The 15,881-nt window shown below is 40.7% G+C and overlaps 1 protein-coding gene across 1 annotated transcript; it reads right to left on the reverse strand.

Moving 5' to 3' along the window:
• Nucleotides 1-5,797: 5,797 nt before the first annotated feature.
• LOC143610588 (uncharacterized) lies at nucleotides 5,798-8,514 on the reverse strand. Its single transcript, XM_077085029.1, has 7 exons — nucleotides 8,422-8,514; nucleotides 7,259-7,340; nucleotides 7,013-7,128; nucleotides 6,492-6,944; nucleotides 6,214-6,429; nucleotides 5,986-6,063; nucleotides 5,798-5,887 (listed from the first exon to the last, which is right to left on the reverse strand). The coding sequence occupies exons 1-7, from the start codon at nucleotides 8,512-8,514 to the stop codon at nucleotides 5,798-5,800; spliced, it is 1,128 nt and encodes a 375-aa protein (XP_076941144.1).
• Nucleotides 8,515-15,881: the final 7,367 nt, after the last annotated feature.

Here is a 15,881-nt window from a genome sequence, read left to right on the forward strand (position 1 = left end):
CTCCAGCAGGCTCATGATGCCTTGGCCATGGAAGACGCCAAGAAGCTTCAAGAGATCTTGGACCAGAGGGGTATGCTTGACCATACTGAGCGTAAGCTGAAGGGCGTTGAAGAGGCTGCTGCTAAGGAAGTGTTGCTTGCCAACCTTAACAAAAATGAAGCCGAACGTGCCCACAACCAAGCTCAAGCTGCCCTCCAGGAAGCTCTGATCACCAAGGAATGGCTTTTACGAGAAGCGTTGTCGCAGGTATGCGTAGCTTCATAATGTCTTTACGCTTTTCTTTATACTTAGAAAAGTTTTTGATACATATATTTTTTTTGTAGGTTGTGCATCGGATCTTCACGAACACATCTTATGACGATGCCATGAGCGCAGCCCTCAACGCTTCTCATGAGGATGGGGAAAAGGCTGGTTTCTTGCTTGGTCTGGGGTTTGTTGAGAAGGGCATCCCGCCTTCCAACTTCCCTCTTTATGACGTGGACACTGAAGCTGCCTATGACCAAGCAGTGAACCAGTATGCTGCCTTCCCGCATCCGGTGGTGGAGAAGGTGAACGAAATTGCTGCTGCTGATGATGGGCTAACCATTCTCAAGACTTTCCTTGAACCGCCACAGCCAACTGATGGTGCGGGTACAAGTGGGTTTGGAGGGAGTGGTCCTGAAGTTTGAACCTTGAGATCCCTTCCCACCGTTAGGATAGATTTATATTTCTGTAGGCGGGTAGATACCCGGCCATTCTTGTAATGTTTGAATTTTTTTATGAAATATAAATGTTTGTGCGGGTAGGACCGCCACTTTCACTGGATGACTTGCTTTATAAATGTTATATGACTTGCTCATGCATATTATAATTTAATTTGGCACTTGTTTTGCCTCAAACAATATATGATTCGCTCGTGCATACTTTAGTTGAACTTAGCAATTTTCCAAGTGTTTTGAATAAGTTAACCGTTCGACGCGTGGTTGTCAATAGGTTAGTGTGCAGTTTCCTCTATCATGATTGTGCGGGTAGGACCGTCACTTTCATTTAGTGGGATGACCAACCTTTACCTATAACTGACCTGCGTGAAGGTTTTCGTAAGAAATTTTTTGCCGTTTTTTGTGTTTATGTGGGTTTTGCCGCCGCCCACACGCAACGACTTACTTCCCTACTTATTTATGCGGTGAATACCGGCATCAGTGTTTTGAATAAGTTAAACCTTTCGACGCGCGGTTGTCAATAGGTTAATGTTCAGTTTCCTCTATCATGATTGTGCGGGTAGGACCGTCACTTTCATTTAGTGGGATGACCAAACTTTACCTATAACTGACCTGCGTGAAGGTTGTCATCTCTTAGAAATTTTTGCCGTTTTGTGTTTATGCGGGTTCTGCCGCCGTCCACACGCAACGACTTACTTCCCCACTTATTTATGCGGTGAATACCGGCATATCAGTGTGGAAAGTTCATAAATAGAAGACCATCAGCGTCAATGTAATAAGGAGAATCATTTCCATTAGAAGTGGCTCTGGGCCTTTTCTTTACAAGTTTGGAATTGATCTACATGCAACCTGTGTAGTTGAGCTCCCTTCCATGTTCTTGGGATGGGGGTGTCATCGAGCCTTTCGAGCCGATATGCACCTGGTTCGGAATCTCGTTGTTTACGCAGTATGTAGTCTCCAACATTGAAGCTGCAGTTTCATTCGTATTTCCCCAACTGGGGTTCTACACGCATTAGCCTGCTCAGCGTTTATTGCGCCACGAGGTGCGTGAGTTTCCCATCTCTGACAAATGCTTCGATGACGTCCTTCAAGTCTAAGCATTCCTCGGTGGTGTGGCCTTTTGTCCTGTGGAAGTCACAGGATTTGCTTTGATCAGCGTTTGGACGCTGTCGGATAATTGGAGCCTCTGGCCATGGGAGCCTCTCGGTGGCGAATATCTCGGTGACTCTTTTGGTGAGTGGCGTCCATCTGGAGTTCCGGTTCAACAACTGCATGTTATCCCTTCCGCCTAACCGAGGGTGTGAGCCGGATGAGGTGTCAAAGTTTACCCTTGACTGCCAAATGCCTAGCTTCCTCTTTTTGTTTAGTCGGGCAGTAAGGACGTTGTTTTCTCTTGTTTTCTGAGTCTAGAGGTTTGTGCTCTGGGGAAGATCTCTACCCAGTTGCTTTTCCGTTTCCGCGAAGCATTTAGCTGCTGTCATGATGGCATCCCATGTGGATGGCATGCCGTCTTTACCCGTCAATGTGCGGATAAGCTCTGGGTATTCGGCGCCTTGGATGAAAGCTGCACGAACATGATCTTCGCTTATGGTGCCCAGACTTAGTTTCTTTGAATTGAAGCGCGTGATGAAGTCTAGTAAAGACTCATCTTCTTCTCGGATGCAGTTGAGGATCGTCCATTGCTCTTCGGTATACTTTCTTTGTTGACTGAAGTGTTGGCTGAACTTTTGCTGGAAGTCATCCCAATCGTAGATGTGGTGGACCGGTAGACGGTCGAACCACGCTCTGGCTGCCCCAACAAGCGTCAATTGGAACATATAACACCACGTGGGTTCCGTCCAATTGCTGACGGTTGCCCCCGCTATGAATCTGTTCAAATGATCGTCTAGGTCAGATATACCATCATAAGTGCCGATGTTGGACATCTGTTTAGCACTCTTCGGGGCGATTGCTTCCGCAATGTCTCTTGCAAACTTGGACGTTCCCGCATTTGCAACAGTCGGTCTAAAGGTTTTGGAGAAGTCACGTGGGTTTCCCCCCGCGTTCCTTTGTTTGAAGGTTTCTCCAAAATTCCTTCTTGGTTGGAAGTCCGTTTCCTTACGCTTCCCTTTCGCCCTATGGCGAGGGTTTGCGTCGCTGTCGGACTCCTCCGAATCATCGTCCCAGTACTCGCACTCATTGCTCATGTTGAGCTGTTGTCGAGTGCTTCCGAATTCGTCAGCCTGTTGGAGTGAACGTAAGCGTTCATCCAACTCAGCTTGGAATTCCTTCTGACGTGCTTCCGCCCACGCTTTAACTTGATCAAGTGTTTGGCATGGGAGCTTCGTCTGTCGTCTTTCCACCTGGGTATCAATGAATCCCAGGGGAGGATTGTTTACTGCACTTGCCCCGGCTTGGGTAACCGAGGTAGTGTTCGTAAAATTTGTGTACTCGCCGGTGTTCCCCCAGTAGCTGGGGTTGTGGTTACCGGAGTTTCTTGGTCACTCGTTGGCCTTGGCAACGGAGTAACCTTAACCATCTTTCCAGAAGTTTTGAAAAAACTGAGAATTAGTTCTAGCTTTTATGCACGGATGGCGCCAATGAAGAAACACTAAGTGACCCCGGGCAGATTACGGATAATCTGGGGGTTAAATAGATGTTTCCCACGAGGGTTAGGTCCGGCAAAGATGGTTATTCCTCTGATGACCTGCAAAACAGACACCGTGAGCTCGTCACTGAGAAGGGGGGGTACCTCCTTGTGACCACCCTCCGGCATGAGAATCAGACTAGATTGCCCTTGAATATAAGTGTATATTAAGAGAAATTGCTAGAGCAGATATCAGATAATATATGGAGATATAAGATAATGATACCGTTCCAAGGTGTTGGAGTATTTATAGCCGAATGTAGGTTTCCAAGCAGGTACAGCCAGCTGTATAATATTCCTTTTCTACCAACTGTGGGCTACGCACGTGCCATGCTGGTGGTTGGTGGGTAGGCAGCGGCTGATAGTGACATAGCCGGCTGTGTACTATTCCTTTTCCACCAACTGCAGGCTATGTACGTGCCGCGACAGGGGTTGGTGAGTAGGCAGAGGCTTATAGTGACATTAAGTACTGGAGCGTGCTCCTCGTCGTACTGTTGTCAGTGAGCTGTCGCTGCTTTGATCAGATCTTTTGTCCATACCTTGGCAGGTATAGTACAAAAGATCCTCCAGTAGCGTACGAACTGGCTCATTTGGGCGGGAGTATTCCCGGCTTGCTCATTCCTTCTTCAGGTGACATTACTGAATTATTTGAGAGTTAGTGCCTTGTGCGTGTAGCCTTGCTGTTAGTGCGGGTAGCCTTCCCTGATGGCTAGTATCCGCAGCTGCGGGAACTGGCGGGGTACGTCACCATTGGGAGGCTTTTCCTGCGGGAACAGCTTGCGTACTGCGCGTAAGGACGTCATCTCTCTGAGCATGGTGGGTCCTGCGGATCCAGTTGGTCTTTGCGCAGACGTCCCTCTTTGGTGAGTCTTGCGGGTCCAACTGCGCAGACGTCCCTCTTTAAGGTGAGTCTTGCGGGTCCAACTGGGTTCTGCTGGGACCTACCTCTTCACCCCTCTAAAAAAATTCATAAACTGGGGTGGCCGGGCTCAACATTTTACGACGAAAATGGGTAAATTTACGCTTCATAAAAAATTTCGGACTAAAACGCATAAATTTACGCTACTAAGCAAAAAAACGGTGGTGGCCGGAGCCAACCAGGGCCACAATACAAGCTTCGCCATTGGTTGCGACTTTCGAGTATTTGACTGAGAAAATTAGTTAATAGGTAGAATGCTAAAAGTTAAAGCAATGTAATCATCTTCACTTGTAAAATAAAAAAATTATAACTAAGACCGTCCATAGTCGTCTTGAGTTGTGGTTTTTTGGCCACAAACCCCCCCCCCCCCCTCGAATCGGCTTCTTCCTTAGGCGTTTTGGCAGAAGCGTTGTGTACAGAACACAAGTTTGGCTCGAGTTTTATTAAAATTGTGTGTGTGAGGGGAGATAGAGAGGAATATATGTAATTATTGTAGGAGAGTTGTGGGCTTTTTCCCACTACACCACTTTTTGCAAAACTCTCCATTGCTGATGGGGATACCACGTGTCTTACAACGCCTCTATGTGGAGAGTTTTGAATACGCATGGTCTAAAAAGCATAAATAACCAAATACTAAAAGAACGTGATCCAAAAGCCCAGTCCGTAAACAAGCAAAATTGAAAAAGGTTCAATGACAGAAAAGTCTAACATAAACATCTTTCAGTCTGCACTAAAAATTAGTTTTAAATTTGTTAGATATAACATGAAAAAACATAAAAAAATAGTAAAATAATAATAATACCTTTATCAATTTCGGGCTGACACGAAACCCGAAAATTAGATACCAAGAACCAACTCGAATTACTTCAGTTTGGATTTGTGTAAGGGTTCCATGGTTCGGGTTAGTTTGGGTCAAAAGTGACAGGCCTACTTTTTTGACATTAGGTTCGAAGAATCAAAGGTCCAAGATGATGATAACACCTCAGAACCACACAGTAGAAGTGAAATCAAAGCCCGCAAGGCGTTTGAAAAGTGAGAACATTGAAATTGAAGAATGCAGTTCAGATAGCTTAAATGAAAGTAAAAGGTTTGTCGAAATTAATCGGTTGGATCATGAACAAAACTTGGCTGAGAAACTGAGAGAAAATGTGGAAATGATTGAAGCAATAGTCAACAACAGCAATGGTACTACAAATGAGTTAACAAGGATCAATGGCGATAACATTATTACTTGCCTAAGTAATCTTGCAGTCGCCCTTGACGAGCTTAGCAAATTGCAAACTGATTCACTAGTGTAGGGCTTTCATTTCTTGTTTTATGTACGAGTTGATTCATGTTATGTTTTATCTTTAAAGTAATAATTATTAGTTAACAAAATGTATTCTCATAAAAGGATAATGAGCTTCAAGTCTTCAACATTATCCTGAATATCTAATGGAACAAATTGTCAGGAGAATATATACATATACTATACTTTGCAGTTCGAAATATGAAGCATGAATGAAGGAATATGACAATCCGATTACTGGGACAATGAAGAAATTTGTGAAGTGTTCAAGGATCTGAGATGTATCCGCTTATCAAACCGATGATTAACACGATGCAAACAAATAGAAAGGGGTAACCTTTCTTACTTCTCCTAGCCTGCAAATAAGTAAACAATTTATGAAGTAAACATAAATATAAAAAAATTTATATAGTTTCAAAACAAGGATCTAAGACAAGGGATACAATGCACTCACCAATTCTAGCTTAAGTGTCTCCTTTGCTTCAATTATTATGCTGTTCTGACAGGTTAAGCTAGATATTGTGGATTTAGCCTGCAAAAATATATATAATCACATTAGATTATCATTATTTACAGTACTAAACAACTTACTTAGCACATGATTTTGTACATTTATTGGACCGTTGGTCAAATGACTAAAATGCCCCCCTGTAAACGACAGGATATGTAGAGAGAATCTAACCTCTTTCAGTTGATTTTCTAATGCAGCTTCCTTTAATTTTAACTCCTTGAGTTGATTAAACAACCTCAACTTCCTTTCTGGATCCTCTTTCACAACTTTTACAGGGTTCGGTTTTGAATTTTCTGAAAGATTCCCTTCATTCCCATCATGATCACCAGATGCCTTCGGGTCCTCTGTGGTCAAACCACCTTTGACTTCTTTGCTGTCTTCAGTTTTCTGCAACAAAAACAATGTTCACATTATAGAAAAAGATATTCCCATCAAGAATATCAAAGCAAATGTCCTGTAAAGAGCAGATATATATCACTCACTGTAGGCGATGGGAGGGTAATTTCGTCTTTTTTCACCACATTCTCTTCTTTACTTGGTTCTTTCTCCAAATCTTTGTTTTCCACCACGCTTTCTTCTTTAACTGTAGATTCATTAGATGGTTCTTTCTCCAACACTTTGTGTTGCACAATATCCTCATCCTTAACTGAAGATTCATTAGACGGTTCTTTCTCCAGCACTTCGTGTTTCACCTCATCCTCTTTTTTAACGGAAGATTCATTAGATTGTTCTTTCTCCAACGCTTTGTGGGCCACCACTTTCTCTTCTTTAACTGAGGATTCATTAGACGGTTCTTTCTCCAACACTTTGTTCTTATGTTCCTCGGATGGAGAATCTTCCTTGGCAACAAGAACAACCCTGAGCTTCTTCTCTTCAATATACTTACCACTACCTTTAGCGAACTGCCAGTGCCAGGGGGCAACAATGAGCATCAATAATAAAAGTTTTAACCGAAAATCAAAATACTTACCAATTCAAGAGTTACTTCTTCTTCTTTTGTCCCGGCATCAACAACGGTGCTCTGTATCAGGAATTTGTCCTTGCAGTCCACCTCAGATGGAGGTGACCTTAGACCTTGCATAGTAACTGCAGCACAAGTACATTCAATAAAGATCAAAGAATATAAAAAGAACGATTAACGATTATTATAGGTGTGCGTACCAATGATAATAGTTACTAAAACATTTCGATGTATGATTAAGTCGTTAACATATACCTGTGAAGTCGCATGCTGACTTTGGGCTAATGATGCCTGAATTCGGTCTCACACAGAATCTCTTTGGTGATGTGGTCTTCACCTGTTTGATGTAAAATGTATATATGTGACCAAATTATAGCTAAAAAGCTTTGTATTGATGAAAAAAGTTAATATGACAGACAGATTAATGAAGCGGGAAGCACCTTATAAGCAACATATTGATCAGATATATTGGAGAGGTGAACAGAAGATGTACTTTGTTTCTTCACCTCACCTGCAAAGAGAATGAAAGTTATGATTCCTGTCCTCGGTTCGTTAGCGCGGTCACTCTATAGTCTATATGGTTGCAAATTTCTCCATAACATATTACACTCAGACTCAAGTTTTGTTTCTGGCATTAAACCAAAATATATATGATAGAAGATTAAACCAATTTTGGAAATAGGATACAACAGGCAGCAACTGTGCGGTATTAGAACTACGAAAGGCGTTCTAGTCGGCTACTTTAATAGATAATTAACAGAATATACAATCTCTTAAGATCTATAGGCCTCAAATATCATAATCCTAAATCCCTATCAATTTTACTGAATATATGCAAAGTAACCTAACTCTAATGCATACTCTCTGGCTCTGTGGAACTGTAAACGAACCGAACAACGCCTTGTTCAAGTTCGTCCGTTTACCTTTTATCACACAAACGAATGGTTCACGAACAGCCAACAGAATGAAAATCCTTGTTCGTAATTTGTTCATTAAGGAAACGAACTTGTTAGTGAATGGTTCACGAATACAAACAAACAAGCGCAACAATGTTTTGTTTGATTAGGCCAACCGAAAATGGTCAATGTCAACAGTTGGCTCTGGCTGCCAAGTTTGTGTTGGCTTTTTCTATATCATTCATATTCATATGTTAATTTTACATATAAGTTAAGTAATCACATAACACACATATATATATATTTATGTTTTGTAGTTAATAAATTTTTCGTAAATCTATATATAATAAGATAAGAAAAGTCATAAAAAGGTATTAAAAACATATAATGAACAGACACAAACGGACACATTATCAAACACGAACACAATTGAACGTTCATTTATCAAACGAAGGAACAATTGATTGAACACATTATTATTAGAATATATATTCTGAAATGAAATTTGATGTGCTTACATACGAAGGTGATTGCCGTTGCATCAATATGCAATAATCTTCCGCCCATGATATTGGTTCCTTGTCCACCAAAACACAGGGTCACCAGGTTATTCATTACACGCTAATAATACTGATCACCTCACAATATAAACACATCATTACAGATCCAACAAATCATCAATCGCCGATTAGAAGCTTAATTTCCGATAATTATATCAATTAACGGAAAATTTGCGTAATTATTATTATTATTATTATTATTATTATTATTATTATTAGTTCAATTCAATCTATTCTTCCACCATTTTCTCGTGTCGTCGTATCGTTATTGATATTATGATATATATAAATGTTGTTGGTGCATGGGTAGTCTCTGTTTTTATGGTGTTAATTTGGTCCTCTATTTTTGTACTAATTGTCGTTGTGGCCCCTGACTTTGTAACTAACCAATGATGATATTTTGCACTTTAAACTAAAGCAATCAACTTTTCTTATTGGATACAACTCACTGTTGTGTCCTCTTAGGTAGGTTAAAAGTTAGGAAATAAGAATTGAGTTGTTTTTTTTTTGTTTTTTTTAAATGGAGTTTTGCTAGACCTAAAAGATATTACTACATGATTTGAAGTTTAAATAAATGAAGTATGTTAGTAACTAACAATTGCAATCAATGTTATAAGTGTATCATCAATAATCATATGTGACATTGGAGTACCATCAATGGGGCTGTTGCTACAATAATTATAAGATCAATGATAGTGAATGGACATGTTAGGTTAACAGGCTTCAAGGGTTCCGATTAACCTAACTCAGGTCGTCGTGTCCCTCTACATTTGCAAAACGTAGAGAGAGGTTCACTAGTTTAGTTGTTATTTGTTATAGTTCATCAAGGATCCAAGATCGAGATGTTTGGAACTGGTTTTGGATGCGAGTTCTTGATGAAGCTATGTAGTTTATGGAGTAAGAAAGAAGCAAGCAAAGTGCAAGCTTCTCCAAGAAGAAGAGTGTTGGTGCATAATGTCAGTAGTTCAGTATTTAGTGTTTTGTATGTGTCTGTAATCGTGTTAGATTGTTTGTTTTGGTTTTAGATATAATGTCACACAAGTTCGCCTGGGATGTAGGCGAACTTGTAGACAAGCGAAGTTGTGACAACTTCGCCTAACATGTTAGGCGAAGTTATCGAGGATTATATAACCTCAGCTTCGGCTTGTTTTGTTTATGGGTTTGGGGGAGAACGTGTAAGTGATATTGAGATCACGTGTTGAAGTGTTGCAATACAAACGTGTTTATTAGGATTGTAACGTGTATTTGTGTATCGTCTCAACGTATTATATATCTTACGCTCGTATCGTATTACGTGGGGATTCCGCACCCTAGTGCTACGAGATATTCCTGTGTAGATCCGGCTGGGAACCTACAATTGGTATCAGAGCGTTTGCTCGTGATTGTGTGGTTCAGGATTATCACACGGGTGTTAAGATTGTTCCGTTCGACTATTCGCGGAACGAGTTTACGTTGAAATACCTAGTTTTTGTGTCTTACCCATCTCCCACCATCAAATATAACCCATTACACCTTCGCATATCTCGCAATACGTCCAATTAAAACCTGCAAAAACCTTGTGTTCATCAGGCGAAGTTGTCGTCACTGTTTGTAGGGTTTAGGCGAAGTTAAGAGAAGGCGGAGTTAAGAGAAGGCGAAGTTAAGAGAAGGCGAAGTTATAGAGAATGCGAAGTTGTAAGCAGCGAAGTTAGGAATTTAAGCGAAGTTGAGTACAAGCGAAGTTGAGTATAAGCGTAGTTAGGATCAGGCGAAGTTAACAAGCGAAGTTGTCATAACTTCGCTGTCTGGTCACTGTTTAAATATTAAATATTGTCTTGTTATTTCGAGTCGTGTTTCTTTCAACTATGACTTCAATAAACATTACAGAACTGGTAAAAATGGAGGTTGAAGCCGGTTCAGCTACTAAGGCTCCAAAAATGCTTAAGGGTACCGATTTCGTTGCATGGAAAGATCGGTTTGAACAGTACGTGAAGTATCAAGACGCTAAGATGTAGGTTTGCATTCAAGATGGATACATTCCACCAACATCCTTGTTTGAAGGTCGTGATCAAATTAAGAAGTACAGTAAGATGGAAGAGGAGGAAAAGAAAATGTATGAGGCAGAAAGTAAAGCTCATGCAGCAATAACAATGACTCTTCCACAAGAGATTCTTCATACCTTCAAGAAGTACAAAACTGCTAGAGAGCTATGGGAAGCACTAGAAAATCGATATGAAGGAAATGTGGGGATACGTGCTTCCAAGACAAAACTACTAAAAACTCAATTCTCTGTATTCAAGTATTTGAAAAATGAATCACTTGACGATATCATCACAAGATATTATCACCTGATGACCGAACTTAGTAATTACTCCATTGAATACAAAGAAGAAGAGATAGTAGAGAAACTTCTTGATGCTCTTCCACCGAAATGGGAAATGTATACGGTTTTGATGAGAGAGGATAAAGAATTTGCCAATATTGATTTGGAAACAGCAGTCAATAAGTTACGAAATTTTGAACTTAACATGGTTCGGAAGGAGACACCAACTGATCAGGTTCAGGATCCGGGAATGTATGGTGCGAAAGTCACTCCAAGTTCAAGTTCAAAATCAGAATCCACTGCCTACTACACAAAGGGAAAATCAAACTCAGACTCAACTCGAGATGGTCATGTGACTCTCAATATGGATGGCGACATATGTTTCGTAGCTGGAGGTAGTAACCCTTCAAAACCTCAAGCCACAACTGGTAATTTCTTGTCAAATGTTCCGAGCTACAACTACTCTCAGATGCCCATGAGTATTAAATCAGCTGAACAGCAGTTTGCTCTCTATGCATCCTTCATTGCATCTTATGAGAACTACATCAAAGGTAAAATAGTCGACCCTGCAACATTGGATGAAGACTATGATCAGATCGATGCTGATGATTTGGAAGAGATGGATCTGCAATGGCAAATGGCTATGATAGTAAGAAGGGTAAAGAGATTCATGAAGAAAACGGGTAGAAAGTTCGTTGGAGAAAGACCAGGGTTTGATAAATCAAAGGTTCGATGTTACAACTGTCAACAGAATGGTCACTTTGCTAAGGAATGTACAAATGAGAGAGTCGAACGAAGTCAGAACAGGCCTGCACAACAGAATGGGGGTGGTAGTGAGAATAGGGCTATGGTATCTAGACAGAATGGTGGATACAACTGGAATATACACGTTGAGGAAGTGTTCGAACAGGCTAATTTGGTAAACATCAAAACTGGAGGAAGTGAGCGGGAGACGGGAGAAAATAAAGCATATATGGCAGAAGTGAACGATCAGCTCTCTGAGGTAAGTTTTGAACTTCACTGTATGCAATGTGAAAATCTGTCTAAGCAATTGAAAACAATAACTGATCAGTTTGTTAGTTTGGACGCTCAATTTAAAACATTAAAAGAAGATCATCACTATACTAAAACTAGAGAAAACAGTTACTCGGTAAAAATAAAAGCTAGTGAAAAGGATATCAGAAGTCTTAAAGCCAGTCTAGCTGATAAAATACAGGTAATTGATCTTAGTTATGAAGTGCTAGAAGAAAAAACCAAACTAATTACTGAAAGAGATAAACAGATAGCTGATTACCAGGTAAAAGTGGTGGAACTAAACAGAAAAATTGAACAATTTAGAAATTCATCAGCTATGCTAGATCACATCATAAGTGTTCAACGTTCCCCGGTTAACAAAGGGGGAATTGGATTTTCTGAAGTTCCACCACCGTATAACAATAACTATACCTATAATCCTAGTAATCAGCAATCTGCTAACGTTGAGATTAATCAGACAGTTCCAGTCAAAATTTCGACTGAAGAACCTGAAGTCAAAAAGAGCGAAACGAGTAAGTCAACTTCTAAGGTTGAGATTTCTGTCCCTAGCTCTATCTCATCAAATTTGGACCAGTCATCCGAATCGGGTGAGATAAAAGAAGAGGTAGTGTTACTAAAACGTGGGGAGGAATATAAGCCTAAATCCGATGAAAAGAAACCTTCCCTAAATCCGTTTGTCCCACCATATGTTCGACAAACGGGTAGTAATGCAACCTCGACATCTGCAACTACTGTTGAGACGAAAGTTGAAAACAGAAGTTGTTTCAGATGCAATCAAGTAGGACACCTTATTGCTGATTGTTCTCTAAACCAGAGAAACCTTAGAGGTATGAGGCCTCCGAAAACGCAGAATAAAACAAAGAGTAATTATTATATTGGTAAGAATGCGAAATCACAAAATTTCAGACATTGGACTAATCCAAGATTTCAAAGAAATCGGTCTCATTTTTCCCCAGTTAACTACCAAACCAACAATTATAATTCAGTTAATTCACTAAGGTTTGGATGGCCTCATAGTCAATCCTCAAGAAGGTTTCCTTTCAGAACTTACAGAAATCATCCTCAAACTGATTTTGGGCAGCCAAAGTACAGGATGCCGGTCAACAGATTTAACCGACCCAAGACCAGTAGCTCTTGGGTCCCCAGATTTTAATCTTTTTCTTTAACTGTGCAGGAACAGTTGAACAGGGCTGTAAACAATCTGTGGGTTGTGGACAGTGGTTGTTCCCGGCACATGACTGATAACAAAAATTTGTTACGTGACTGGAAACCTGTTCAAGGAGTAAGGGTTAGTTTCGCTGGAGAGAGTGGAGGTAGAATCACTGGTATGGGAACTGTGACAAATGGAAAAATGAAGTTAGAGAAGGTGAATTTTGTTGAAGAGTTGAAGCATAACTTGTTGAGTGTGTCTCAGATTTGTGACAAAGAATACACGGTGCATTTTACTAAAAATGAGGCAATCGTTCTTTATCTGGGTTTCAAGATACCAGAGGCATGGGTGGTAATGAGAGCTCCAAGAGAAAAGAATACGTATGTAATGGATATGAGGTCAACTGAGATGACAACAGAAGAATCATGTCTTCTGTTAAAGGCAACTGAGTCTGAGTCAGAGTTATGGCATCGAAGAATGGGACATATACATCTTCGCAAAATGAATTATATTGTCAAGAATGGGCTGGTGCTTGGAGTTCCCTTGAAGAATTTTAACTTTGAAGATCAATGCTTGTCGTGCAAGAAGGGAAAGCAACACAAGAAACCTCATCACTCCAAGAAGGTTAACTCAATCGTCTGTACCCTAGATCTACTTCACATGGATCTCTTTGGTCCAGTGAATGTAAAGAGTCTAGGTGGAACGTCATACTGCTTGGTTGTAACCGATGATTACTCTCGATACTCTTGGGTATACTTTCTGAAGGCAAAAGATGAGACGGTTCAGTTGGTAATTAACTTGATTACCAAAGTTGAAAATATTGTTGGGAGAAAGGTTAAGTACATCAGGAGTGATAATGGTACAGAGTTCAAGAACTACCAGATGGAGATGTTCTGCTTACAGAAAGGGATAGACCATCAGTACAGCGCCCCGTATACTCCGCAACAAAATGGGGTAGCTGAGAGGAAGAATAGAACACTAATCGAAGGAGCCAGAACCATGCTGGCAGATGCTAAACTTCCCGTGGTGTTCTGGGCTGAAGCTGTTGCCACAGCCTGTTATATCCTTAATCGTGTTTTAACTGTTAAAAGATTAAATAAAACTTGTTATGAACTCATGCATGGTAGAAAGCCAAACTTGAATGGTCTCGAACCTTTCGGGTCCCCATGTACGATATTAAAGTAAAACTCAAAATTTGGTGAGAAAGCCGATGAAGGTATTTTAGTCGGATATGTTGTTGGGACACCCAACAGAAGAGTCTTTAATTTATCGAACAGTAAGGTTGAGGTGGTATGTAACACTGATATCACGAGTTACAAATCACCAAAACCTAGCATGGGACCCGCTGAAGCTTTCGACTATGATAAACTGTTCAAATCTTTTAATATACCTTACTTGGATTTTGCAGAAGTTGATGAGAAAATTGCTTCACAGATTCTGTATGACGAGGAAGAAAATTTTGTGCAACGTCCGCGATACGATAAAAGTCAACCTTCCTCGTCAAGTGCCGTTAATACTCCTTCTGCCTCTACTGAAGAAGAATTCTACAACCCATTTTGCTCTACTGAAGAAGAACTCTCTTCGAATTTAGAAAACAATCTGGAAGTTGGTCCGGTTCAGACTACTGCAATTCACAAAAATCACCCTTTGGAGAATGTAATAGGTAATCTGTCTGACTGTGTTCAATCAAGAAGAAGTTTGGATGAACACACATGTGTTTACGCAAGCATTAAAGACACGGGTATCATAAATGAATGCTTGTACACCTGCTTCATCAGCCAGATTGAACCGAAGAACTATCAAATGGCTCTAAAGGATAGCTCGTGGGTCGGAGCCATGCAAGAAGAGTAGCACAGTTCGAGAAGATGGAAGTATGGAAATTAGTTGAAAAACCAAAGAATGTAAATGCTATTGGTACAAAGTGGGTTTTTAAATGTAAGAGAGATGAGAAAGGGATAATCGTACGGAACAAGGCAAGGCTGGTAGTAAAAGGGTTTAATCAGCAAGAAGGAATCGACTACAATGAAGTGTTTGCTCCTATGGCAAGATTGGAGGCAATTCGACTATTCTTGGCATTTGCTGCACACAAAGAGATGAAGGTGTTCCAGTTACATGTGAAAAGTGTCTTTCTTAATGGTAAAGTCGATGACGTGGTGTATGTTGAACAACCTCCGGGATTCCCTGACCCTGATTTCCCTGATCATGTGTACAAACTGAGTAAAGCTTTATATGGGCTACATCAGGCACCTCGTGCCTGGTACGCAACCTTGTCCGATTATTTGCTTGAGAATGGGTTCGAAAGAGGAAAGATCGATAGCACGTTGTTTGTCAAGAGAAAAGGGGGAGATCTTCTACTAGTTCAAGTCTATGTGGACGACATCATTTTTGCTGCATCAAAAGTCACCATGTGTCAGGAATTTGAAGCAGTCATGAAAAAGAGGTTTGAAATGAGCGCCATGGGCGAATTAACTTGTTTTTTGGGATTGCAGGTTGATCAGAAGAAAGATGGGATGTTTATTCATCAAACAAAATATGTCCATGATGTGCTCAAACGCTTCAAGATGGAATATAGCACCCCATTTGATACTCCAGTTTGCGTCAACCACAAACTGGGTGCTGATTCTGACAGTGATGAAGACGTGGACCCCACCCAATATTGAGCAATCATAGGTTCTTTAATGTATTTAACTGCATCTAGACCTGATATTATGTTTGCAGTTTGTCTTTATGCTCGTTTTCAGGCAAGCCCGAAGGAATCTCACATGAAGGGAGTGAAGAGAATATTGCGGTATCTCAAAGGCAAGCCTAAGTTGGGATTGTGGTACACGAAAGGGGGAGAACTGGATTTGGTCACTTACACAGATTCTGACTATGGAGGTTGCAATCAGAACAGGAAGTCAACAACCGGTGGATGTCAGTTTCTGGGAGGAAGATT

The sequence above is a fragment of the Bidens hawaiensis genome, unplaced genomic scaffold (assembly GCF_021521415.1).
Source record: "Bidens hawaiensis isolate Kalapana, Puna unplaced genomic scaffold, B.hawaiensis_p1.1 tig00027062_1, whole genome shotgun sequence".
Classification (NCBI taxonomy): Eukaryota; Viridiplantae; Streptophyta; class Magnoliopsida; order Asterales; family Asteraceae; genus Bidens; species Bidens hawaiensis.